This window comes from Corythoichthys intestinalis, chromosome 21, assembly GCF_030265065.1.
Source record: "Corythoichthys intestinalis isolate RoL2023-P3 chromosome 21, ASM3026506v1, whole genome shotgun sequence".
Lineage (NCBI taxonomy): Eukaryota > Metazoa > Chordata > Actinopteri > Syngnathiformes > Syngnathidae > Corythoichthys > Corythoichthys intestinalis.
The window spans coordinates 32,806,838-32,834,073 of NC_080415.1; the positions used below are offsets into that span (position 1 = coordinate 32,806,838).

Here is a 27,236-nt window from a genome sequence, read left to right on the forward strand (position 1 = left end):
GCTAAAAAAATTAATCAATAAAACAATATTTTTAACTCATTCACTCCTTTTGACAGTTATAGACATCCAATCCGTTTGAATGGAAATGTCCTATTGACTGTTTGGTTGTTTTTTAAAATTATTTTAAAAAATGTAAAAAAAAAAAAGCAATATTTAAAAAAATTAAAACATGAATGAGAATAATTGAAATAAATAAACTGTAGTGTATAGCATAAAATTTTATCTTTTATCTGAAATATTAATAAATATTTTAAAAATATATATACAAAAGAAGATAATGTTAACTATTAACATGAGCCTGAATAAGGGACGCTGGAAGTCACTCACAGCAGGGGGTGCTGAGGATCTTATTTTGTTTTCCCCATCCAAATCGGTCCACATTTGTCATGATCGGGTTTTTTTCCATACAAGGCGTGCACAATGACAGTACACACCAGGGGTCGCGTTAACCGAATTTTTTCCGTCGTTGACCGGTTTTTTACAACGGTGACGGAAAAAACTGAAGTCCATCCGTCATTTTGACAAGTTGCAATTCACACCCCAGACCACAGGGTGGCGAGTGAGCATATTAATTAGCTATTGTCTCTCTTGATGCATGACGTCTTTGGCCTTACTCGGAAAAATGTCAAGGCAACTGCGTGTCCGAAGTTTCTTCAAAAAGCCCCAAAACGACGATGGTGTTGATAAAAGAGGTGAAAAAAGAGGGACAGATGCAGTGAAGGATGACAACGAATCAAGTGAATCGCCGGTTCACTCCTCACTGCGGCGAGCAGTTGAGAACGCCGCCAATTACCAAGAAGGGCAGAATTGGTAACACGGTGAAAGCGGCATAAAGCCCAAAAAGCGGACCAGACTAGCCAGAGCCTGAAATTATTTCAAGGAAAATATGGAGGGTGCCACCACCGTGTGTACTCTTTTTGCTAAGCTGAGCTCGCATACCACGGTAGCACGTCGGCTATGAACGAACACTTGACGCGCCGTCACCCAGGTGTATTTCGGAAGACAACAGGAAACAACAAGCTAGCGAATTGTAAGTCCATACAACTTTCTAACGATTTTTTAAAAAATTGGAAGTTGCCTTTATGTGCGTTGTATCAACGTGCATTCTTATTTAATAATAGTAATAAATTTAAAAAAAAAAATATATATATATATATATATATATATATAAAATGGAATTATATTATATTTTATTATTATTAAATGTATTAGGATCATGGGAGGTCGCACTTGGGGGGGAAAAAAAAAAATATATATATATCCTGTATATACAAAATAAAAATATATATGGAAACACAGTACTGGCCTGCTTACTGTAATCCATGACTGCACTAATGTTAGTTACTTTATATTATAAAGTATTATTGTATTATTGTGTATATACATATAGTGACTGCATCAAGATATAGTCATTTTAAAAATTTAAGTGACGGGTAAAAATAGATTATGACCGGATTTTTATGACCCTGTCAGTCAAAATGACAGACAACGAAAAAGTCTAGCGCAACCTCTGGTACACACGCATGCTGGATGGATGACGTACTACTACTTGGCTATTACAAAGACAGCATTCGATTTTCCCTACAGTGTGTGTGTTGGAGTTTTTGTATTGGAAATCAAATTGATTTATGTGCATTATAATGCAAATCCCCACAGCTAGATGGCACAATGACACACAAACACTTTTGAAAACAAAAAGGTCCATTAAGCCTCGGTTTAACACCCAATTTTCACAACACTCTAATAAATTGCACATGAATATCCAACAGCGCTCTGCACCGCGGCAGCTCAACAGCAACAACAAACAATAATATGGCTACAATGTAAGCTATTTTAGGTTCTCCACAGTCTAAATCTGCTGTGCAGCTAACTTTTCCTCGCTGGGCACGATTATAAAGTATCACAAAGATTTTCATTATCCACCTCGAATTGAATTTGAGAAAATTTCACTATTTTTGTAAAAGGAAAAAAATCGCTAATTCGTTTTTGTCAACAGTTAACTTCTGTTATTAACAAAAAAAAAAAAAAAAAAAAAAAAAAAAAAAAAAATTGCAACAGATATATTTAATCCCCAAATTTAAATACGCTCGTGTATCAATTGTTTCAAATGTTTTATTTATTGATTTATTTCTAACAACAACAAAAAAATCTACCATAGCAATTTCCTCCCCAACACCAGGGGGTGCTGCAGCACCCTCAGCACCCCACGTCCAGTGCCAATGGCCTGAACTGATTGGTTAATTCCGAACACTAAACAGTTCTAAAGGGTGTGCAGACTTTTGCATCCTAATGTTCCTGCTATTTTTCTTTAACTCATTGGACATCGCTTCAAATGGATTGGACACCTACTCGTGACAAAATCACACTATAACAGTGGTTCTTAACCTTGCTAAAGGTACCCAACCCCATGAGTTTTACACGTGCATGAACCGAACCCTATAGAACTTGAAATCGTTTTTTTCCCCAACTTCAAAATCGATATATCTAAGCTAACAAACTAAAACCTAAGTGAATTTTCATTCAAAATTTCTTCTAATTTAGATGGCATGTTTTTAAACAGGTCAACATTGATGTTTTTATATTTATACTGGGGCTGTCAAATGATTAAAAATTTTAATCGAGTTAATTACAGCTTAAAAATTAATTAATCGCAATTAAAACCATCTATAAAATATGCCATATTTTTCTGTAAATTATTGTTGGAATGAAAAGATAAGACACAAGACGGATATATACATTGAATATACGGTACATAAGTACTGTATTTGTTTATTATAACAATAAATCAACAAGATGGCATTAACATTATTAACATTCTCTTAAAGCGATCCATGGATAGAAAAACTTGTCGTTCTTAAAAGATAAATGTTAGCACAAGTTATAGAAATTTTATATTAAAACCCCTCTTAATGTTTTCGTTTAATAAAATTTGTAAGATTTTCAATCAAAAAATAAACTAGTAATTAGCCATTGTTGATGTCAATAATTACACAATGTAATACACATGTCATTACACCAAGCTCACTCCCCAAACCCATAAAATCCTTTAGACCCAAGCGCCAGCAGAGGGCGCCAAATAACAAAAAACAAGTAACAAGCGGACATTACACTTCTGTCATTTTAATCTGAGCGGGGCATGTGCATTAATTGCGTCAAATATTTTAACGTGATTCATTTAAAAAATTAATTACCGCCCGTTAACGCGATAATTTTGACAGCCCTAATTTATACCTGAAGCGTCATCAGACCAATAAACCAAGACTGGCCCAACATTAAACCTGCATTAACCTTGACCATGCAGTATCTGCCATATTTATCTCAATGATATCAAATTTGATAAAACACCTCGCAAAAAATGATTGTCAAATCTGTACACAAAGTCATTTTGTTAAAAAAAAAAAAAAAAAACATGAATCTTCTCACAAGTCAAAAAAACAATTCTAATTTACAACAAATAATTTCGCCTTTTAATTTTCACACGGTTTCTATTTTTGTTTTCATGTCGATATTCACATTCTATCACATCCTTGCCTCACATACTATTTTCACGGCGTAAAATGTGACGCAAATGTTGTTTTATTTATTTATTTATTTATTTATTTATTTATTTATGTCAACGCAGTGCACACCACCCGTTGGTTTGTTGTACTTCTTCATACCAAGTGAGAGTCAACCTTCCACTGAGCAAACAGTTTCTCCTTCCATCAGATAGAGGATTAGCAGTAACAAGAATCGGTATAATGCCTGTAAATGGAGGACTAACCAGTCCAAAACCTGGTCTAAAACGCCACTTTGCCTTAGATTTAGTCAGCGTCCAAAAATAGGGCCTTGCGTGTCGTAGCCTACACCGAACCCCTTAGACCTACTATCCTGAACTTCGGGGGTTCGATCAAACCCAGGTTAAAAAGCATTGCACTAGAAGGATAATGGGCCGCCACGATTGGATGTCTATCTATCAGTTGCACTAAAATACCGTAATTTTCGCACTATAAGGCGCACCTGACTATAAGCCGCAACCCACCAAATGTGACACAAAAACGGCATTTGTTCATAGATAAGCCGCACTGGACTATAGGCCGCAGCTGTCCTCACTGTATTATGGGATATTTACACCAAAAGATATTAACCGGTAACACTTCATTAGACTGCAGCATCATACGACGGTCAGAAGACCAAATGAACCACCATGAAGCTTTGAACCAATTGGCTGCTAAGCTTTATGCTTCAAGAAGCTTCATTTGGCCAACACTGTTCCCTTGGGGGAGACAGTCAATCTCTTCTGCAACCTGCTGTCAACACTGTTGTTGTCCAACATGCCTAGCATGCATTGCATCGCAACAGATGTAAATAATAGGGCTGTCAAACGATTAAAATTTTTAATCGAGTTAATTACAGCTTAAAAATTAATTAATCGTAATTAATCGCAATTAATCACAATTCAAACCATCTATAAAATATACCATATTTTTCTGTAAATTATATATATATTCTGTAAAATAAATATTTGGAATGGAAAGATAAGACACAAGATGGATATATACATTCAACATACGGTACATAAGGACTGTAGTGGGCATTTCACTCTACTGTCATTTAAATCTGTCCATGCTGTCCTCACTCCGAAGCGTCTTTTTCCAAAGCTAGACAGCTAGTGAACGACGCCTTAATAATCAGACTTCTTCCTTTTTCATCTGATTTATTAATAAAATGACCTCAAACCATTGTCCTCTTTAGACCGTCGTAAAACTACAAAAAATAAAGTACACAAGCATTGCATTAGCAACAACGTTAGCTTAGCTTAGCTTAGCTTAGCTTAGCGGATACAGGTTCACTAAACATAAACAAAAAGCATCTCATACAAAAAATGTAACATTTCGCTTACTAACATAATATGTACATTCTTTACAACAACCATACTTACGGACAAATCTTGTCCAAGGATCATATAAGCACAACATTACAACGTAGGCGTCAGCCCGAGATGTCGTGCAGCCATATTGAACTGGCAAGAAAATAATAAACCATGTCGCAAAGCGACCACAAGAGTTCGCTGTTAGACAGCACAAAAAGCCGTGCTGTAAAACTTACCAAAAGGCAGAATACTGTCTGAGCGGGACATGTGCGTTAATTGCGTCAAATATTTTAACGTTAATAATTTTTAAAAACTAATTACCGCGCGTTAATGCGATAATTGTGACAGCCCTAGTAAATGATGATGATTGATGTTCTGTGCTAATTATTTATTCAGTTATTGTTCCAGTTGTTTCATTATTGCTAGTTATGTTATTTGGTAACACTTTGACAGTGGCGCCATAAGACTGTCATTATGACATGACACTGTCATGAGCATTAATGAATGCTTATAACAGATGTCATTTAGTGTTATTCGGCAAATTATCTCACTTTTGAATGGATGTAAAAGATCCGAGCTGGACATAAATTGAGTTAGTAACATAATTTGCCCGATGACACTTAATGACATCTGTCATAAGCATTCAGTAATGCCCATGATAGTGTCATGTCATAATTATGACGGTCTTATGACAGTCTTATGATGCTTCTGTCAAATAAAGTGTTGCCAAATACCATAACAAGCAATTAATGAAACAACTGGAACAGTAACTGAATAAATAATTAGCACAGAACATGAATTTTGATTGTTATTTACATCTATAGTGCTGCAATATATGCTAGGAGGCATGTGTTGCCTATTAACCCCCCCCCCCCAAAAAAAATCAACATATAAGCCGCACTGGACTATAAGCCGCAGGATTCTATATGATGGAAAAAAGTAGTAGCTTATAGTCCGAAAATTACGGTACTTCATTCTTCTCTCATTTGAACATGGGTGTTTAGACTTTTAATATCCACACATGACATCTAATGAGAGTCTTCAAATCTCTAAATTCTGATGTTTGTTTTCTTTTTGGTTTTCCATCCGTCCGCGGCTTACGACCTGACCTCATTAAAGCGCGCCACCAAGTCGTCCACCGCATTCCTGCGCTGCGCCGTCTGGGTGGGCATGTCGGGGGCCGACAGCGAGGCCTTGAGCTCCGGGTGCCGCCTGCTCGGACCCTCCGGACTGCCCAGGTCACACGTCAGAAAGCACAGATAGTCCAAAGGCAACACCTGTACCCGTTCGAGAAGGCGTGAAAAGACAATTTCCGGAACGATTTTTTTTTCGTGTCGTCACTCACCCGCCTGTAGAGCTCCTGCTCCTGCTCGGTGAGGACGCAGGCGATCTCTTCGGGGAACTGCACCAGGTGCCGAAGCTCGGCCAGCTCCTTGGAAATTCCGCTCACGCCGGCGAGGAGGGCGCCGCCGCCGCTCATGCTGTTAGCCAGCTGACGCTCTGCGGGCGGACACGGCGGGAGACGCCAGATAAGTCAGGATTGAAGTGTAATCTAAGTCAAAAAGAGCTCTTGCTGTTTTTCTGCAAATGGCGGATTTGGGAGAAAAGTGGAAACTTTTCACAACAAGCTGACATTTTTCGGAAAGTTGGGACTACTTTGTAACACTCTTGTAGTCCTTAACCTGGGTTCGATCAAACCTCAGGATTTTGGCGAAGGATACGCTGACTAATTGTTGTTTTAGTCTATGTTTTAAGCTGGTTTGCACCCAAATTTATAGGCTTTCTTTCAACTGCTAGACCTCTATCTAACAGGAGAAGAAAATGGTTTGGTCAGTGAATAGACTTCATAATCATGTTGACGGTCACAGTCAGCAGGCATTGCGCCACGCCTTCAGTGGCGCCTCCAGAAATTTTTCATAGGGGTGGCCAGATGGGGCCACTTAAAATCTTGGGGTGGCACACCAAAACTAAAAGCCATAATTTCAGGTTTTCATTGTATTATTGCAGTAAAAAGGTCGGGGGAAAACTATCAGAAAGACTTAAAGACACGCTTACTGATATACTTTGGTGTATTGTGTAATATTTGATGTTACTAATGATTTAATGTACATAGTCCATAACTGTCCAGTCAACATTTGAGTTCCACAACAATTCTGTTTTATTGAGTTATGTATATATTAGGCATAAAGTGTACATTTAACAAAACAAAATAAATGCATTCATTTGGGATGAAATGCGTAACTGATGCTACAACAATCTAACGATATACTGGCAAGCGGGGTGGCCAGTGGGGTGGCCAACAAATTTATAGGGGTGGGCGTGGCCACCCCTGGCCACCCCCTGGTGGCGCCACCGCACGCCTTCAAGTAGGGGTTCAACCCACACTCCGCTTCAGTTATTCGCAGTCGGTCACAGCGACACATCCAATGCCAGATTTAGGTTGAAAAAGTACGAAAGCTGTACCCCATACAAATAGGAAGGATTGTCTCAGGAGTGATTTGTTCGAGGATTCGAGGTAATTATTATATTTTTTGTACCATGCATGCATTTTGCATTTTGAAAAATCAATGGGAGAAATTAGCCGCTACGGCATTGGCATCATAGTTTGCAATATCTATGTAAAATCAATGCTAACTGCACGTTTTTTTTCCCTCTAAACCAATAATCGAGACTGTTTAACGTCCATGTCTATAAAGAATTCAGGGATTTAAGCAGAAGCGGAGTTTAAGGGGGGGCCAGGCCCCCCTGGTGGCTGAAAAGTGCCATTGCATGTAATTGACTTTTCTATGTATATAAAGGTTGTAAAGCATTAAAGCAAACAACAAAAATGAATGAAATGAACAAAAAATATATATATTTATAATGGGTCAAAATAATTTTTTCGAACAGATCATATGACACCTTAGCACCTTAGACGGTCATTTGCTTTGCACATTATTTAGGAAAAAAAAAAAAAAAATAGGAGAGATTTTATTTTTCAAATTATTTTTTTCCTTGTTTGAATTTTTTTTTGTTTTGTTTTGATTGAAGCAACTTTTGGAGATTGAATGTTTTAGACACAAATGTCCTACCCATAATATGGCCCAAACACAAAAAGGATTGCGAAAATCAAACTTTTTAAATTGAAAATTAAGTGTTCAAATGCAAATATTTGAGTCTCAAATATTTTTTCGCATTCAAAAACTTTTTTTCCATGATTGAAAATTTTCTTTTTTTTTTTGATTGAAGTGATTTTTTGTTTGAAAATATATATTTTTTGTTTGAAGCAACTTATATTTTGATTGAATAATAAAGACACAAATGTCCTAGCCAAAATGTGCCCCAAACGCAAAAATACATTACTTCAATAAAAAAAGTTGCTTCATTCAAAAAAAAAAAATAAATAAATTGACTGCAATCCAAAAAAAAAAAAAAAAAAAAAAAAATAGCTTTCAAATGCATTTTTTTGAGTTTCAGATTTAGTTTTGCATTCAGACACATTTTTTAAATCAAATAATGAAGACACAAACCTCCATATGGCTCCGCCCAGGGGATAAAATTTTTGACTGGGGTAACTACATTGGCACGACACTGGTATACGACAAGTATAGCTGTCCTAAGCAGCCTGATTTAGCATTCCTCTCAAGAATGATGGGAAACAAAGAAACGCTAATTTTTAACTTATTATTATAAATATTCTTGTAAGTTAATTTTATTGCTGACACTTCGTTTTGGGGTCATCAACATGTTGTCCCCCCCCCCCCCCCGGCCCAAAAGTCAAACTCTATGGATTTAAGCATTTATTCACAAGAATTTTCAACGGAAAAAGCTCTTTGTTTACTTAAGGCAGCCGCCGCATTTGCTTACTGGCTAACATCATACTTCGCAATATTTACGTAAAATAAATTTAACTGCACGTTTTTTTGTTTTTGCTTTTAACCAAGAATCAAGACTGTTTTACATCCGTATCTATAAAGAATTCAGGGATTTAAGCACTTATTCACAAGAAATTTCAACGGAAATAGCTTTTTGTCTGTGATTCCATCCGGTCAGCTTTGGCGGCCACGCCAACAATGCAGGCCCCCTATTAATCAGCCCCGCGTCCTGTCAATACATTATGAAGTCTATGCTCAGTGGAAGGTTGACTCGCACTTGGTAAGAGAAAGTTTAACAGACCTACAGGCAGCGTGGACTACGCAGACTTTTTGCATCACATGTTACGCCATGAAAATAGTATGCGATTGCGAAGATGCGACAGCAAAATGAGAATGTAATCAAAAAAGGAACAGTGTGAAATGAAACTCGTGAGAATCAACAGCAAAAGGCCAAATTATTTGTAGTAAATTTGAAGAAATTTGAATGGGAATTTACTTAGATATTAGCTTGCTAGCTTAGCTATGTCGGTTTTGAATTTGAAAAACTAAGCCCATGCATGGTGCGTATGCCTGTACAAACACGAACATAAAGCACTGAGCGGTGGCCTATAAGCATACCTTATTGTTTATTGCTAGTAGCAAGTCTTAAGTGAGTAAGAAAAGTGTTTTTGCCAAGTGGAGACGGGGCGGAGGGTCTGTGAAACAGGCGCGTGTTCGCCCTGAGCATTTTGGGGCAGTCTCGGCTAAAATGTCAGGGCTTTGTATACTCATCAGGGCATTGCTGGAGCATGCATAGAGTAGAAAAGTATTTTAAATTAACATTATAAATATAGTTTAGTATCTAAACTTTAGTGTCAATCTGAAATGCCATCCGCGTCCTGCACAATCTGTGTGCTTGAAGTCAACATTATTGATCACCTGTTCAAATTTCAGTCTGATTAAGTTTGAAAGCACCCATGCACCTCCTCAGTCTCTCTGATTATTATCCTCAGCGCACTATTTGAATTCATATTCCTAATCAGTGCTGTAATGAGATGCGCATCCAAAAAAATGGAGGCAGTCAACTCATTGTCAGCTTACATCAAAATGCTGTTTTCCGACAATACAGCTGACACTTAACGGAAGGAAGCCTTCAGGTGGTCAAGTCGTCATGGCGACGGATGTGCCTCGGAAACTGGCTTATTTTCACAATTTGATTTGCGGCTACGGCTTTCTGTACTTTGCTACCCGTTCGTCCCTTGCCAATTTAAAAAAAAAAAATTTTTTTATTTTGCTTTTTAATAGTTAATCCTTGAAATACTGTTTAACAAACACAATGCAATTTGACCGTGTCACCACTGCGGTTTCGAATTATATCAGCTAATGTGGTTGAAACGAATGTGGTTGAATAGCAGTTAAGATTAGAGCTGTCCCGACTAGTCGACGTCATCGATGACGTAAATCCGTCGGCGAGCACAACATCCCGTCGACGGCTAATGAAGGGTTAAAAAAAATATATGCGTGGAAAGTTCAGAATGACGGACACTTGGTATGCAAGCGGGGAAAGCGGCACAAAGCCAAAAAAGCGCACCAGAGTCCAAAGCATTGACTTATTTTTAAAGAAACAAAGGAGGGTACACTGTTGTGTCCTGTCTCTTCAACACCAAGCTTGGCTGCACGTCGGCCGTGAATGATAACGACAGGAGATTGTAAGTCCGTCCAACTAACTAATGACATGTTTTATTGAAGTTGCTAAGCCTGTCGCGATATGCGATGAGTCCATTTATCGCATGGTAAATAAAAATGAGGGCGGTCATTTTCACGGCTGCGTTTTATCGCTGCGCGAGCGTGCGTGCGTGCGTACATTTGTGCGTGCGTGCTGATGGCATATGAGACTTGAGTTCTTTTCTCTCATCAACACGCTGTAGAATTAAAGTTAAGACATACAAAATAGGAAAACACATCTATATTAAACACTATATACGTTAGCATTGCTACATTGAGGTGAATGGGGAAAAAAGACGACCTACTTTAGCCGGCTATAAAACAGGCAGCCTTCTCCAAAACTTGCAGTTAAAAGGTGACACTTCAAACATGAAAAATCGCTGGTTAAAAGCATTTGCAAAAGGAAAAAAAAATCTATTACTGACAACACATACAATGACAAAAAGTGCTTTTTTTGTGGAGTGTAAAGCTTAAATTAACGGTTTAGCGAACGTACTTCCGGTGAACATTTCAAAATAAAAGCATGTAATGTTCGTCATATAAATAACGATTTCTGGAGTTAATCCCACATACTTCAGATTCTACACTAAGAATACCTTTAAAATGACACCCTTTATGAAAAGTCTGATTGGCAATGAATAATTATTATTATACTATTATATATAGTACTACAGTATACTATAATATTAATGCTAGGTATTTTTTAAAGAATTGTTTTGAATCATTTTGGAAAGGTGAAGTCAGTGTTCTGAATCTGTTTACATTCCATTCTTTTGCACAAGTTAATTCAATCAGCATTAGAACTCATTGTTTATTTGTGATTTATTAGTGTTATTTATCTGTTTATTTGTAGTTTAATCAAGATTTTAAGTGTTCCAAAATGTTTTTGTGAATTGACAAGCGTAAAAAAAAATATCATTCCTAACTTAGTAAAAAAAAAAAAAAAAAAATTTTTTAATTATAAGATTAGTCGACTAATCGTAAAAAAAGTCGGCTGACTAATCGGGAGAAAATTAGTCGTTTGGGACAGCCCTAGTTAAGATATGTATTATTTTTATTAGAGATGTGCCGAAAATAGCTAAAAATGCTATGTCTGCTTTTGCTATTAAGACCGAAAGTTTACCTCCAAATAGTGTGAAGAATTTTAGTCCTCTTGTGATGATGTCATCAAAACATGGCAAGAAGCAGTACGCGGTCTCCGTAACGCTACAGTCAGGCTAACACTTCTGGAAGTATCCAAACCACGGACATGTTAGCTGTGAGCCAGTATTGTCGACCTGTTGCTTGAGAAGCATGTTGCTTCTCGCCGCGTTTTGATGACGTCATCACACGAGAACTAAGGTTCTTCATTCTATTTGGTGGCAAACGTTAAACACCGAAAAAGCATTTTTAGCTATTTTCGCCCGATAGTTTTCAGCGCCGAATTTTCGGTCACATCCTTTTTTTACTTTCTTTTTGTAGCACTTAGCCTGGCGGGAGAGCAATACAAGCCTGGCAGCCCGCCATGCTTATAAAGAATTGTGGGAATCTCTAGTTAAGTTAGCAACTCTAAGCTATTTTTTTCAAAGACCCCTAACTGTACTAGTGGAAACCTTTCATTAACAACCATGGAGGCCGCTTGTCCATTTTTTACTTGGAAAGCAGATCGCACCTCAGAGTAGCCTTGATTTTTATTTAATTATTCCTTCTTCGCGGTGAAATCAAAGGTCTAAAAAACACTTGAGAGACTCGGCGGATAAAGATGAAACGTGCTAATACGGTTTGATTCCCAGACGGCACCTTATGAATAAAAATGTGAGTCACCATTTGTATTTCCTGGAAAGAGCGCACTTGACCTTATGCCACAGGAAGTCCTGCTGTGAAGTATAAACGTGATGTTTATGCATGAGGGTTCGTCGCGCATCCAAATGGACGCAGCCCTAAATCCGAACATCCTTCGTAGTCTTATGAAAATTGACACGACTTGACAGAAAAATCGATTTAATCGTGACTTACAAAAATCTGATAATGTTTATTTTTTATTTTCTTTGTAATAAACATAATTTACTTTACCCGTGACAGTGATAATCGTCCAATCCATTTGAAGGGGGAGTGTTGACAGATGTTTACAAGTGATTAACTCATTTCAATTTATAGCAGAATTGGACGTAGATTTTTTTTAAGATAAAAAAAAACATCAACTGTCAAAATAGTTATCAATTTATCGTCGGAGCCTTACAATGAAAAAATCTGATTTTAGATCAGAACCCAGACCCTTATGGTTGACTAATAAATATATCTTGAGTGTTTTGCTCCTATAAAAAGTAATAGCATACGCTCGATATCAACTAATAACGGCCTCATATTCAAGTGCTGTTAAGGGGGGAAAAAAATCAATAAGACAGGAAGTGGGCAAACTTTCCCGATGGCCCTGAGCATCATAACTTATTCATACCGAACAAAAATACATACACAAAAAAAATCCAAGGTGATGTCAACAACAAAATGCAGTCTCGCTATCGACATTTTACTGATGATATTATCGCCATAAATAGACCTTTTCCTGCAATGTACATTTTGGACAGCAGAGGGTACTCAAACAGTCATGGCATTGTTGTTTTCGTCAACAATGACGATAACGAAAATATTTCATCGACGAACAATTTTATTCAAAACGATTAGACGATAACGAGGTAAGAACATGTTTGGGAGACTAAAACATAACGAAACGAATGCCAGTGTTCGTCTGACGAGGCGTGACAAGACTAAAATTCCAACAAATGTTCACAATGTGTAACATTTTCTTATTGTATGTGCAGATAGTCAACAAGCTTCGTAGCAGTGTTTGGGTTGTGTCACTCATGTGACATGCCCCACTCATTCACTACCAAAGATGCATAGTAATAATGTCCTTCAAACCAGTGTTTTGAAACACATGGTAAGATTTTATTTCTTATCTTGGCAAGAGAGAATATGCAATGTTGCTTTAGCCTCTAAATGTCTGTGCTGAGTGATCATCACACACTGAATGTAACTTGAAGCGTTAGTATAGCATTTAAGTTCGCGTTAGCATTAACTTTAGCATAGCGAGCTACAGTGGGGCAAATAAGTATTTAGTCAACCACCAATTGTGCATGTTCTCCTACTTGAAAAGATTAGAGAGGCCTGTAATTGTCAACATGGGTAAACCTCAACCATGAGAGACAGAATGTGGCAAAAAAAATAAAACAGAAAATCACATTGTTTGATTTTTAAAGAATTTATTTCCAAATTAGAGTAGAAAATAAGTATTTGGTCACCTACAAACAAGCAAGATTTCTGGCTGTCAAAGAGGTCTAACTTCTTCTAACGAGGTCTAACGAGGCTCCACTCATTACCTGTATTAATGGCACCTGTTTTAACTCATTATCGGTATAAAAGACACCTGTCCACAACCTCAGTCAGTCACACTCTAAACTCCACTATGGCCAAGACCAAAGAGCTGTCGAAGGACACCAGAGACAATATTGCAGACCTGCACCAGACTGGGAAGACTGAATCTGCAATAGGTAAAACGCTTGGTGTAAAGAAATCAACTGTGGGAGCAATTGTTAGAAAATGGAAGACATACAAGAACACTGATAATCTCTCTCGATCTGGGGCTCCATGCAAGATCTCACCCCGTGGAGTCAAAATGATAGCAAGAACGGTGAGCAAAAATCCCACAACCACACGGGGGGACCTAGTGAATGACCTACAGAGAGCTGGGACCACAGTAACAAAGGATACTATCAGTAACACAATGCGCCGACAGGGACTCAAATCCTGCACTGCCAGACGTGTCCCTCTGCTGAAGAAAGTACACGTCCAGGCCTGTCTGCGGTTCGCTAGAGAGCATTTGGATGCTCCAGAAGAGGACTGGGAGAATATGTTATGGTCAGATGAAACCAAAAAAGAACTTTTTGGTAGAAACACAGGTTCTCGTGTTTGGAGGAGAAACAATACTGAATTGCATCCGAAAAACACCATACCCACTGTGAAGCATGGGGGTGGAAACAACATGCTTTGGGCTGTTTTTCTGTGAAGGGACCAGGACAACTGATCTGATTGAGCCATGTATCGAGAGATTTTGAGTGAAAATCTCCTTCCATCAGCAAGGGCATTGAAGATGAGACGTGGCTGGGTCTTTCAGCATGACAATGATGCCAAACACACAGCCAGGGCAACAAAGGAGTGGCTTCGTAAGAAGCATTTCAAGGTCCTGGAGTAGCCTAGTCAGTCTCCAGATCTCAACCCCATAGAAAATCTGTGGAGGGAGTTGAAAGTCCGTGTTGCCCAAGGACAGACCCAAAACATCACTGCTCTAGAGGAGATCTGCATGGAGGAATGGGCCAAAAATCTAGCAACAGTGTGTGAAAAGCTTGAAAACGTTTGGCCTCCGTTATTGCCAACAAAGGGAACATAACAAAGTATTGAGATGAACTTTTGGTAATGACCAAATACTTATTTTGCACCATGATTTGCAAATAAATTCTTCAAAAATCAAACAATGTGATTTTCTGGTTTATTTTACCACATTCTGTCTCTCATGGTTGAGGTTTACCCATGTTGACAATTGCAGGCCTCTCTAATATTTTCAAGTGGGATAACTTACACAATTAGTTGTTGACTAAATACTTATTTTGCCCCACTGTACCTTTTAAACTGTTGTTGACGCCCCAACGCACCTACGGCTTACAGTACTAGAATAGTGCTCAGTGCTTCCTTTTGCAAATAAAACCATTGGAAAACCCTTACAAAGTTGCTGTTGTTCTTGTAGACGCTACGATATGTGCTCGTCTGTCAATGTTCATTCGAAATTGTTGAAACTGCAATTTCTGGAGAAATGACGATGAGGCTTTGCTCTAGTAGATGCAAATCTCCCATTTCGACATTTCCGGGTCACGTCCTGTTGATATTAGGTCATTTTGTTTTATTTGGGGACATTTTGGGGATACGTCCTATTACATGGCTGTCAAAGCGTCAACTTACTTGGGTGCCAGTTGGATGTTATTGGGCTGTAATGGTAGGTTTTTAGTCTAAAATCACAACCACACAGGTTTTTCTGCCATTGAAATTGAATGGGGAATTTGGACGTACCTGGCCGTCAATGGCGTGGACATGCATGGTTGCTTACTTGGGCCCCAATTTAATGTCAGTGGGCTGTCATGGTAAATGGTACAAAATTTCAAGGACCTACGTTTTCCTGCCATTGGAAATGAATGGGAAATTGTGACGTACATGCCTGTCAATGGGATCCTGTTAGAAATGAATATGACAGTTTTAGCAAATTTGGGGAGAACTGTATTTTTTTGCCAAATTCGGTCTAAAACTTTTACGCCCCTTACTGTTTTGGAATTTTTGATGTGTAAATTATGCGACTAAGACTAACAAGTATTATCATTATTATTATTATGCCAAAAACGATACTGGTGGCATATCAATTTCATGAAATGACCCGTATTGTGATCGGGTTTTTTCCCCCCATATGGCACAGCATTACTTCATGCTAATTAGCTTTATCGGGAAATGCGTATTTTCCCAGAAAATGTCAACGTGACCCCCTTCGCCATTCGAGGAAATCTTTTTCATCACCTTGTTCCCCTCTTAGTGTGTTGATGTGTCAAAACGGCGCGTCGAGAAGATAACATGCGCATCAAAGAGGTCGACTCACATGCGCGTTCCAGTGAAAAAAACATGTTGTAAACACGGTTAAAAAAGGCCACGACTGCATAATTGTAGTCGGATCACGCCAACAGCGTATTAGAAACCTGATTTACATCACACATGACGCGTTTAGTTTTGTCGCTCGGAAGAAAAAAGGCGATATGTTTGGTGGCGCTTTTTTAAGCCGCCTCGCGTGTTCCAGTTACGATTTTGTGACCTTGTGGCCTCGGTTGAGCGGGTCAACATGAGAGCCGCGTGTGGCAAGTTGTCAAGTGGCACGAGTCAAAATGTGCATGGCAACACAGCTAGGAAAATAGATTTAGCATAATTTTCAGACTATAAGGCGCACCTGAATATAATATACATTTGGCCGTCACTGCTTCCTTGAGGGAGAAAGTCAACACTGTTGTTGTCCAACATGCCTCTTAGCATGCATTGTAATGCTACAGATGTAAATGAGAACTAATTATTTCTTCAGTTGCTGTTGTAGTTGTTTCATTAATTGCTAGTTATTGTATTTGGTAACATTTTATTTGACAGTGGTGCCATAAGACCATCATAATTATGACATGACACTGCCATGAGCATTAATCAATGCTTATGACAGATATTATTTTGTGTACTCCGGCAAATTATCTCACTTTTGAATGGATGTAAAAGATCCGTGCTGGACATAAATGGAGTTGGTGACATAATTTGCCGGGTGACACTTAATGGTATCTTTCACATGCATTCATTAATGCCCATGATAGTGTCATGTCATAATTATGACAATCTTAATTAATTATGACAATCTTTTTGCGGGGTAGGGCAACTTTATGCATTCAACCTCTGCTGCCACCTGCTGTCAACACTGTTGTTGTCCAACATGCCTCTTAGCATGCATTGTAAAGCTACAGATATAAATGAAGAATCAAAAGTTATGTTCTGTGCTAATTATTTCTTCAGTTGCTGTTCTACTTGTTTCATTAATTGCTAGTTATGGTATCTGGTAACACTTTATTTTACAGTGGTGCCATAAGACCATCATAATTATGACAAGACCCTGCCACGAGCATTAATCAATGCTTATGACATGTCATTTTGTGTCCTTCAGCAAATTTTCTCACTTTTAAATGGACGTAAAAGATCCAAGCTGGACATAAATGGAGTTAGCAACATAATTTGCCGAATGACACTTAATGACACCTGTCATATGCATTCATTAATGCCCATTGTAGTGTCATGTCATAATTATGACGGTCTTACGGATGTCTTATGACGCCGCTGTCAAATAAAGTGAAACCTATTAACCCAATAAATTAACAAGTAAGCCACACTGGACTGTAAAGCGCAGGATTCAAAATGAGGGGAAAAAAGTAGCGGCTTTTAGTCCTAAATTTACGGTACTTAAGTTGAATTTTGAATACAAATGATGTTTCGGCTCAAGACAGGAAGCAGTGAAAGCTGCGGCAAAAGTTCGAATGTTGACTGACAAACCTCTTTGCGAGGTAGGACAACCTTACGAATTCAACACTCTGCTGCCACCTGCTGTCAACACTGTTGTTGTCCAACATGCCTCCTAGCATGCATTGCAACGCTACAGATGTAAATAACTATAAAATTCAGTTCTGTGCTAATTATTTCTTCAGTTACTGTTCCAGTTGTTTCATTAATTGCTAGTTATGGTATTTGGTAACACTTTCAGTGTTTCCCACAGGATTTTAGGAGACTGTGGTGGGAGTCGGACAGCCACACCATTTCGTGCCACGGCGAAATTTTTTTTTTTCATTATTTTTTCCCCCCAAGAAGAACCATAACAAAGATATATTTGAAATATTTCATTAGCTAGGCTAATGTTATAGCTCTCAGCTACGGTACATGTATGTAAAATGCGTTGCTGATTACAGCTACGTTACCCTATGTAATAGTACGACTTACATCTCGTAGTGACTCAGGGTTGGCAACCCAAACTGTTGAAAGAGCCATATTTGACCCCCCCACCCAAAAAAAACTGATACAGTATGTCTGGAGCAGCAAAAAATTAAAAGCCTTGTACAAGCCTTATAATTATCAATACTAGCTATATTAGCCTACTATAAAAATGACTAAGTTGGCTAGAAATACATAATTAGCCCTCATGATTAAATGTTTATTTTCCCTGCAGTGGATCCTATAGCGCACCACGTGACTACTCTGTTGTACGATGGCACCACAAGTTTAACTTCATTACAATATTAATGAATTGAAAGAATGTTTGTGTCATGTTTGTCCTCCTAGAAATTCTATTAAAACAAAACATATATTTCCCTCCCCCATCTTTTTCCATTAAAAAAAAAAAAAAAAAAAAAAGAAGCTCCGAAACAGCGCTAAAGAGCCGCATGCGGTCCGAGAGCCGCGGGTTTCAGACCGCCGTCGTAGTCCTCCTTTTTCCTTTTTATTTGACCCTCGTAAGTACTACATTACCACAACAATAACAGTCCTTCTGTCAACTGACCCATTTACAGGACTGGGGGAATTCTAATAGCCGTGTAAAGAGTTTTACTTGATTCGGTGAGAAGGTGAATAGTTTTTCCCCGTTGTTCGTGAACTAAATTTCCACACAAACGCACATCGAGGTACCATTAACTTAGCAAGGAGAGGTATGAGAGTCATTTTTCGAGTATCCCAGAGCTCGCGAAATTGGGGGGGGGGGGGGGGGGGGGGGCGCATTTATCCAAGTTTCGTCAGCCGTAATTGTCTTAAGTTGGCGCGCCGGTGTTGTGCCGAAAAATAGCCACTCCACGCGAAATGTCCCCCCTGATGGGAGCGCCCACACGTCACTCGAACAAACAGCTTTTTCTTACCAATCGATGGACACGGAAACGACGTTCTTGTACCGTGAATATGTATCATTTTACTCTGCTTGAACTAATAAATATTGTACTGTGACCAACGCTCTAAAATAGAGCAAGGCTTTATTTTGGGCCCCGCCGCTCCGCGCAAGTTCAATCAAAGTTTGCTTTCCGTCCAAGACGGCCGCCCACCGCTCACTTTCGCCGAAAAGTCCGATCCAAACTATTGTAATGCCCCGGATATGGGGAAGAAGGAGAGAAGTCTGTATTTGCTTACCCACTTGATTGTGGTAACAATAAGAAAGAAAAACAATAACAAAATAACAGCGGGCTGCTAAGACATGCGACCGCTATCTCTCGCTATCTCGCTCGTTCTCCCATTCTTCCTACTCGTTCCCCTTGCGTCTCTTAAATAAATAAATAAATAAATAAAATACTACTCTAAAATGCTACTCTACTACCCGCGCGCGCTCTCGCTCACGCGGGTAGTAGAGTGGAGTGGGCTACAGCTGTGTAATCGGCTGATTGACTCATCTGATTATTATTATTTTATTTTTTTTTCGGCGGGGGGGGGGGTGTGGGGGGGCAAACGAGAAGTCTCGTTCATTGATGGGAAACACTGACTTTATATGACAGTGACGCCATTAGACAATCATAATTATGATATGACACTGTCATGAACATTAATGAAAGCTTATAACAGATGTCATTTAGTGTTATCCAGCGAATTATCTCACTTTTGAATGGATGTAAAAGATCCGAGTTAGTGAGATAATTTGTCGGATGACATGCCCATGATAGTGCCATGTCATAATTATGACGGTCTTATGACGCCGCTGTCAAATGAAGTGTTAACATAACCCAAATAAATCAACAAATAAGCCGTATTGGAAAAAACTAGCAGATTATAGTCCGAAAATTACAGACTACCAGAAAAAAAAGAAAGTAATCCCCCAAAACACTCTGCTTCAGCACCCACTTTCCGTGCCACAAAAAAAAAGATGTCACTGAACACTGAAGTCACAATTTAGTAAACATATTATACGGTCAATTATACATGGGAAAATTCACTCTAAATCAGAGAATAAAAAATACATTTAATAAAAAATAAAGATTTTTAGGACAGAAAAACTTTTTTTTAAACCTATGTGTTTCAAACTTCAATTCATGTACTTCTTAATGTGATTATGGGATGCTTAAAAAAACACAAGTGCGTACTGTACATGAGAAATTACTGTAATTACTTAAAAATCTACTAAAAACAGTAAATACAACAGTATTTGAAATCTGATTGGCAGGAAAATGATCACGTTCTATTACATTTACAAGTGAATGTTCATGTTTCAGCACTCCACTCTGTTTAGTGTGAGGGTTGTCAGCGATTGGACGTCTATCACTGTCAATGACGGGCACACGTACGGGTGTACTTACTGAAGAGCTTGAGGTCGGTTCTATTTGAGTGTTTCATGCTTGCCCGATGCAGCCATGCAAGCGATGCGTTCGCGCTCCCTCATCTCATGTCGCTGTTGTAAACACTCCTCAAATGTTCCTTCCCTCGACTACATTGACTCTCTCTCTTTGGCCGTGTCTCGCCCCGCCCCCCGTCTCACCATCACCCGCCCATTTCGCCCCCCACCCCGCACTATACATAGTTGACATCCATGTGCTAGAGTTCTAGCCAGCAGACAACCAATCACGGTGCGCACGCATGTGGGGGTTAGGCAACAGCCCTAAATTTCATTTAAGCAGACAACCAATCACGGTGCGCACGCATTGGGGGGTTAGGCAACAGCCCTAATTTTCACTTCAAATTTTTCCCTCTTAACGTTCATGGTTGCGCCAAAAACATGGGTTTATTGACAAAAAAGCTGCATTCATTTCCAATGACAAAAACAATTCAAAAATGTTTTCAAAATGCTTCTTTTCCTAGTTTTTGTCTAATTCACATATTTCGCACGAAAACATTCTCAAAATCAATTTGAAAAAATGCTATCAGTTTTTGGCAAAAAAACCCCGAACAATCCCACCATAATTTGACAAAAACTTCCCCATTCATTTCCAATGACAAAAAGATTTCAAATCAAAATGCTACTTTTCCCTACAGTTTTTGTCAATTTCACATATTTCACATGAAAACATTCTCAAAATTAATTTGCAAAAGTGTTACCAGTTTTTGGCAACAAAAAAAAAAAAAAAAAAAAAAAAAAAAAGAAAATTGTACAATTACACCATAATTTGACAAAAACGGCCCCAACTATTTTCAAGGATAAAACCATTTCAATCATTCAAAATGCTACTTCTCCTACAATTTTTGTCAAATTCACATATTTCACATGAAAAAACATTCTCAAAATAAATTTGCAAAAATTGTATCAGTTTTTGGCAAAAAAAAAAGAAAAAGTACAATTCCACCAAAATTTGACAAAAACTGCCCCAGTTATTTCCATTGATAAAACTATTTCAAAAATGTTTTCAAAATGCTACTTTTCCTAGTTTTTGTCAAATTCGCATATTTCGCATGAAAACATTCTGAAAATCAATTTGAAAAAAATGTTATCAGTTTTTGGCAAAAAACAAAACGTACAATCCCACCATAATTTGACAAAAACTTCCCCCTTCATTTCCAATGACAAAAACATTATAAATTTTCAAAATGCTACTTTTCCCTACAGTTTTTGTCAATTTCACATATTTCACATGAAACAATTCTCAAAATCAATTTGCAAAAATGTTAAGTTTTTGGCAAAAAAAAAAAAAAAAAAAAACAACAACAACAGATAATTCCACCAAAATTTGACAAAAACTGCCCCAGTTATTTCCATTGATAAAACCATTTCAAAAATGTTTTCAAAATGCTACTTTTCCTAGTTTTTGTCAAATTCACATATTTCGCATGAAAACATTCTGAAAATCAATTAGAAAAAATGTTATCAGTTTTTGGCAAAAAACAAAACATACAATCCCACCATAATTTGACAAAAACTTCCCCATTCATTTCTAATGACAAAAACATTTCAAATTCTCAAAATGCAACTTTTCCTGCAGTTTTTGTCAAATTCACGTATTTCACATAAAAATTTTGCAAAAATGTTGTTTTTGGCAAAAAAAAAAAAAAAAAAAAAAACCCAAAAACCTGTGCAATTCCACCAAAATTTGACAAAAACTTCCCCATTCATTTCCAATGACATAAAAATTTCAAATTTTCAAAATGCCCCTTTCCTACAGTTTTTTCCCCTCAAATTAACATAATTCACATGAAAATCTTCAGAAAATAAACTTGCAAAAACGTACAATTCCACCAAAATTGAACAAAAACTACCCTATTCATGTCAAACGGCACATTCAACGCTCACAAAAATCGGCTCTATTCACTACTGAAGATTTTCAACTCAGAGCTGCAACAAAATTTCCACTGGTGGTCATTATTTTTAACCACAACAAAAATAATAAGTTACCTAGTGTTGCTTTAACCGAGAACACTTTACCTGACAGCAGCGTCATAAAAGACTGTCATATAACCGTCATAACTATGACATGACACTGTCATGGGCATTAATGATATGTAAAAGATCTGAGCTGGACATAAATGGAGTTAGTTACAAAATTTGCCGAATGACACTTAATGACATCTGTCATAAGCATTCATTAATGCCCATGACAGTGTCATGTCATAATTATGACAGTCTAATGACAGTCTTATTATGTCACTGTCAAATAAAGTGAAACCTATTTACCCAGTAAATCAATAAATAAGCCACAGTGGACTATAAACCGCAGGATTCAAAATGAGGAGAAAAAGTAGTGGCTTACAGTCCGAAAATTACCATAGCAACAAAGCCAGCTAATGAATTAACAGTAAACCCATGTATATTTTTAGCAATTATATAGTTGCGTTAACAATATATAATCCTTGAGACTTCCCTCTACTTTGACTCCCCAGCACGTCGGCTGTCAGTGGCTTTTAAATGGCTGGCGGACAAACACAATGCAAGACGATGACAGAAGACAGAAAAAAAGGACAAAGAAGAAAAAAAAAACTACATAGAAGAGAGGTGGGGGGGCCGACGGCTTGTCCCACTTCCTTTTCAGTAGCGCCAATTGTCATACCAAGGAAATGAGCGCTCACATTTGTAATACACATGGACTCTGTGAAAGCTTTTTCATAGTAATCTGTCACGGCGAAAAACAAAGTGAAAGTATACACAGTGGGGCAAATAAGTATTTAGTCAACCAACAATTGTGCATGTTCTCCTACTTGAAAAGATTAGAGAGGCCTGTAATTGTCAACATGGGTAAACCTCAACCATGAGAGACAGAATGTGGAAAAAAACAGAAAATCACATTGTTTGATTTTTAAAGAATTTATTTCCAAATTAGAGTGGAAAATAAGTATTTGGTCACCTACAAACAAGCAAGATTTCTGGCTGTCAAAGAGGTCTAACTTCTTCTAACGAGGTCTAAAGAGGCTCCACTTGTTACCTGTATTAATGGCACCTGTTTTAACTCATTATCGGTATAAAAGACACCTGTCCACAACCTCAGTCAGTAACACTCTAAACTCCACTATGGCCAAGACCAAAGAGCTGTCGAATGACACCAGAATGGGTTATTGTACAGTATAATTCTAACAACAGTTTATATAGATAACTTTATGTTGAGAAAAAAAATGTAAACACTTACTCACAATGTTCCTCATTACTTGAGTATTCTTTTCACCAAATACTTTTTTTACTTGTACTTGAGTAAATTTTACAGATGACTACTTTTACTTGAGTAAAATTATTTTGACATAACGCTACTCTTGAGGAAAATTTTTGGCTACGCTACCCACCTCTGATCTCGAGGTACCAAGAGGTTCCTACTTAAAAATGTTGTGTTTTTTTTTTTTTTTAATAGAATATCACTGGATTCGTCATGTATACAGTCCAAAAAGTGGATTAGATTTGAGTGATTTTGCTATTGCTTGTGAAACTACATTGCCCCAAAAAAAAAAAAAAAAAAAAAAAAAAAAAAAAAAAAAAAACAACAACAATTCCTCCCTCCAACTCAAGGTCAAGTCAGCATGATCGTGACACTGAGTATAAAGCACCTCATCATAGAAGGTAGAGTCCATACGACAAGGCCGCTCGGTCCGGCGACTGAGTGAATCACTGTGACCATTTATGGTAAGAAAGAAATTAATCCCAATTCAAGTCAGAACGGCCCCAAAAAAAATCTCTCGTAACGTCCATTGATAACTTTAACCTTCAAAACTAAGTCCTTCTTCGAATAAATAACTGCTTTTATCAGTTGGGTTCAAGCGCAACATTGGCTCGTCCTCCCGCCAACGCTTATAAACTGCTTCGTGTCACACGCGCTCATCTGAAAGATGGGAAAGCGTATGTTGACACTGTGCACGCGGGGGCCTCCCGCGGGGAGACGGCATGTCCCGTTGAGCGTCGGCAGCGGACTTTCATGTTGGGCTCAGCTTACATTCGAGCCATACGTAACATCGCTGGATGATGTGACTCACTGGACGCTTAATCAGACGGTCGTTTGACTTTTGGGATGACTTGTGCACGGGAGTTGAGCGGCATGATGAGTTTTGTAGCAATTATAGGGCTTGACTCCAGCGCTGCATTCCAATTCCCAACTGTACTTTACATTTTTGTATTTTTGCTAATGTTTCAGATAAAACCTTTAAACCGATTAGGGCTGCAGCTATTGAATATTTTAGTAATCGAGTAATCGACTGAAAATTCTATCGATTAATCGAGTAATCCGGATTTAATATTTTTTTTTAGGTAAAGAGCAATTATAAATATACTAATACTAATATAAAAAAGACATTTAATCCAATATTGAACCATTTTCAGTCAATCAATGTCTTTATTTTCGATGTACATAGTTGAAAACAGCCAACAATTGCATCTAAGATGTGACTTGAAAAAAAATTCACTGCTTTCACTCAAAAAACTTCTAGATCTTATTAAAAAAAAACATATTTCTTACCTAAAAATGTAATTATGCTTGATAACACACATCACTTGAAAGCTAGGTGTTTTTCCCACGTGTTTCAATATAATTTCCATTTGTGTCAAGCTATTTTTAAGTTTTAGTTAAGTTTTAAGTTAGTCTAAAGTGTTAGTACTGGTAGGATTTTGAGTTTTTGCAGTGTTCAAAATAAATGTATGATATCTGCACATTTATTCAGTAATGACTACTGAGCTAAAACTGACAGTCAGCTTTATTATGTTTTAATTTTACACCCTCATCACTCTACAGCACTGTGTTTTTACAGATTAAATAAAGCCTGTATGTAAGACACGTTAGCCACGCATAGGCAGTGGTCATAATCAATAGAAACCTAGCCCTCCGAAGGGCTAACGTTATGTTAGCGAGCGACAGTAATGCTATATTTATTAGCGATGAGAAGTCTACTGCTTAAAGATGGCGGCTGTTTACTAACGCTGCCCAGACGCAGCCGAGTCTGTCATTTCGCATCTAGTCTTAAATGCATGCGATATCTATGAGACGCATCGGACACTACCTGCTACCAAACTAGCATCATGCGGGCGTAGTTTTAGGCAACGTCGGCGTAGTTTGTAGCAGCTGTCGGCTGCGGTAAGTTTTTTTCTTTCTTTTTTTTTTTCTTTATTGCTTCTTCCTCTACGCACGTGATGTCAGCACGTTGTCCCGCATTAAAAGTAGTCTGGGCAAAACGTGATGCTTAGAGCTGGCAAAATTAAACGATTCCTCGAGGTGGATAGAATTACTCGGATCAGTTTTTAAACTCGAGTTACTCGAGTTGCTCGAGTATTCGTTTATCTCTAAAACTGATGCTAGGCCTATTGAACAACAGTGCAAAACCAGGGAACAGTTAGCATCCCTACATCCAGACGGGTACAAAAGGCCCAGAATTGGGGAGATCTAACAAGACGTAACATTGCACCGACCATAAAACACGAACGCGAATTCATTCCGTAAGTATTTTTGTAGATTTAATGGAATGACACTAGGGGTGTGACAAAATATCGAAATGGTGATATATCGTGATACTTTGTATCCCAAAAGGTTATCCAAATGCTCCTGTCAAGAATCGAGATATCGTTTTAAAAAGGTGTCAATAAAAAAAAAATTTTTTTTTAATTTTTTAAAGGCTGTCATTGACGGTGCTCGGTGTCGTGTTAATTTGATTATTTCTATTGTTCAGCTAACCCTATTACTCCTAAAGATTGTTCTAATATCGATACCATCAATTAAAGTAGTCCTATATTATCAGGTAGTTGATAATATCGGCCGATAGTCGCGTATTATCAGGTAGTTGATAATATCGGCCGATAAAAGCATTTTTAAAATCATATCATCTGCCTTTGTACAAGGGCTGGTCATAGCTTAGCACAGCATTTATGCTTACTGTTATAGTGGTGCAATATAGGCACTGTTTCCATAACTTCAGTTAAAGTTGTTCTGTCATTTCTCACAGAATGTTTATTTGGAAAACCTTGACGTTGTTACATTTATCATTATTAAAGCATCCAGTTGGGATCAAAATACAATTAGCCATAACATGTTAAGTCCACGACCGCATCTATCGGTATCGGTTTGATATCGGTATCGGATTTTTTAAGTTGGACGATATAGGGGTATTGGTTAAAAAGTAATTATTGGACAACTACGTAACTATATACTATACTATATAATACTATACTATAATACTATACTATATAACTTTATACAAATATTGATAATTTCGATAGTACAGAATAAGATTTTTGATTGCAAAAATACTCATTTGTTTTTGCACTAGCACAGGTCACAAAGAAACTTGTTGTCATGTCACGGGGACATTTGATTTTGCAATACTCTTGATCGTAATGGTCACGGAGGATAATTTTACATTTTTTTATAATAAACACTTAATTTTGGGTTTTATATTCATTTAGTATTAAAAATGGTATCGCGTATTAAGAATTTTTGGGAATATCGATATCGAGTTGAACACTTAAGTACCGTATTGGCCCGAATATAAGACGGCCCTGATTATAAGACGACCCCCTCTTTTTCAAGACTCAAGTTTGAAAAAAGACTTTTTGAACACCCAATTAATTTTTATTCAGAAAATAATTACAGTACATCCGAAACAAATGATTATAACAATATATTTGAGAGAAAAAACATGTTATTTTGCCTCATTCAAATCTTAATATCTGAACATTTAAATATGTAAACTAAAGCGCGATCCCATTCGTAAATGAATGGCTTCTGGTTTTTGAAATGTAAATAAACCAATCTATTGTGATAGAACAACAAATTTGTAATAACTGCATTAACCATCAAAGTGAGGTCTAACTGTCACTGTAGTCTTGA

The 27,236-nt window shown here is 37.7% G+C and overlaps 1 protein-coding gene across 4 annotated transcripts in view; it reads right to left on the reverse strand.

Annotated features, from left to right (window-relative positions):
- plce1 (phospholipase C, epsilon 1) overlaps positions 1-27,236 on the reverse strand; it is a 151,455-nt gene that overhangs the window by 53,500 nt on the left and 70,719 nt on the right. For all 4 annotated transcript variants that reach the window (XM_057825375.1, XM_057825376.1, XM_057825373.1 and 1 more), the window contains exons 8-9: positions 6,198-6,352; positions 5,962-6,129 (exon numbers count right to left, since the gene is read on the reverse strand). In XM_057825375.1, the coding sequence (XP_057681358.1) occupies positions 5,962-6,129; positions 6,198-6,352 (323 nt within the window). The remainder of the gene's footprint in view (positions 1-5,961; positions 6,130-6,197; positions 6,353-27,236) is intronic.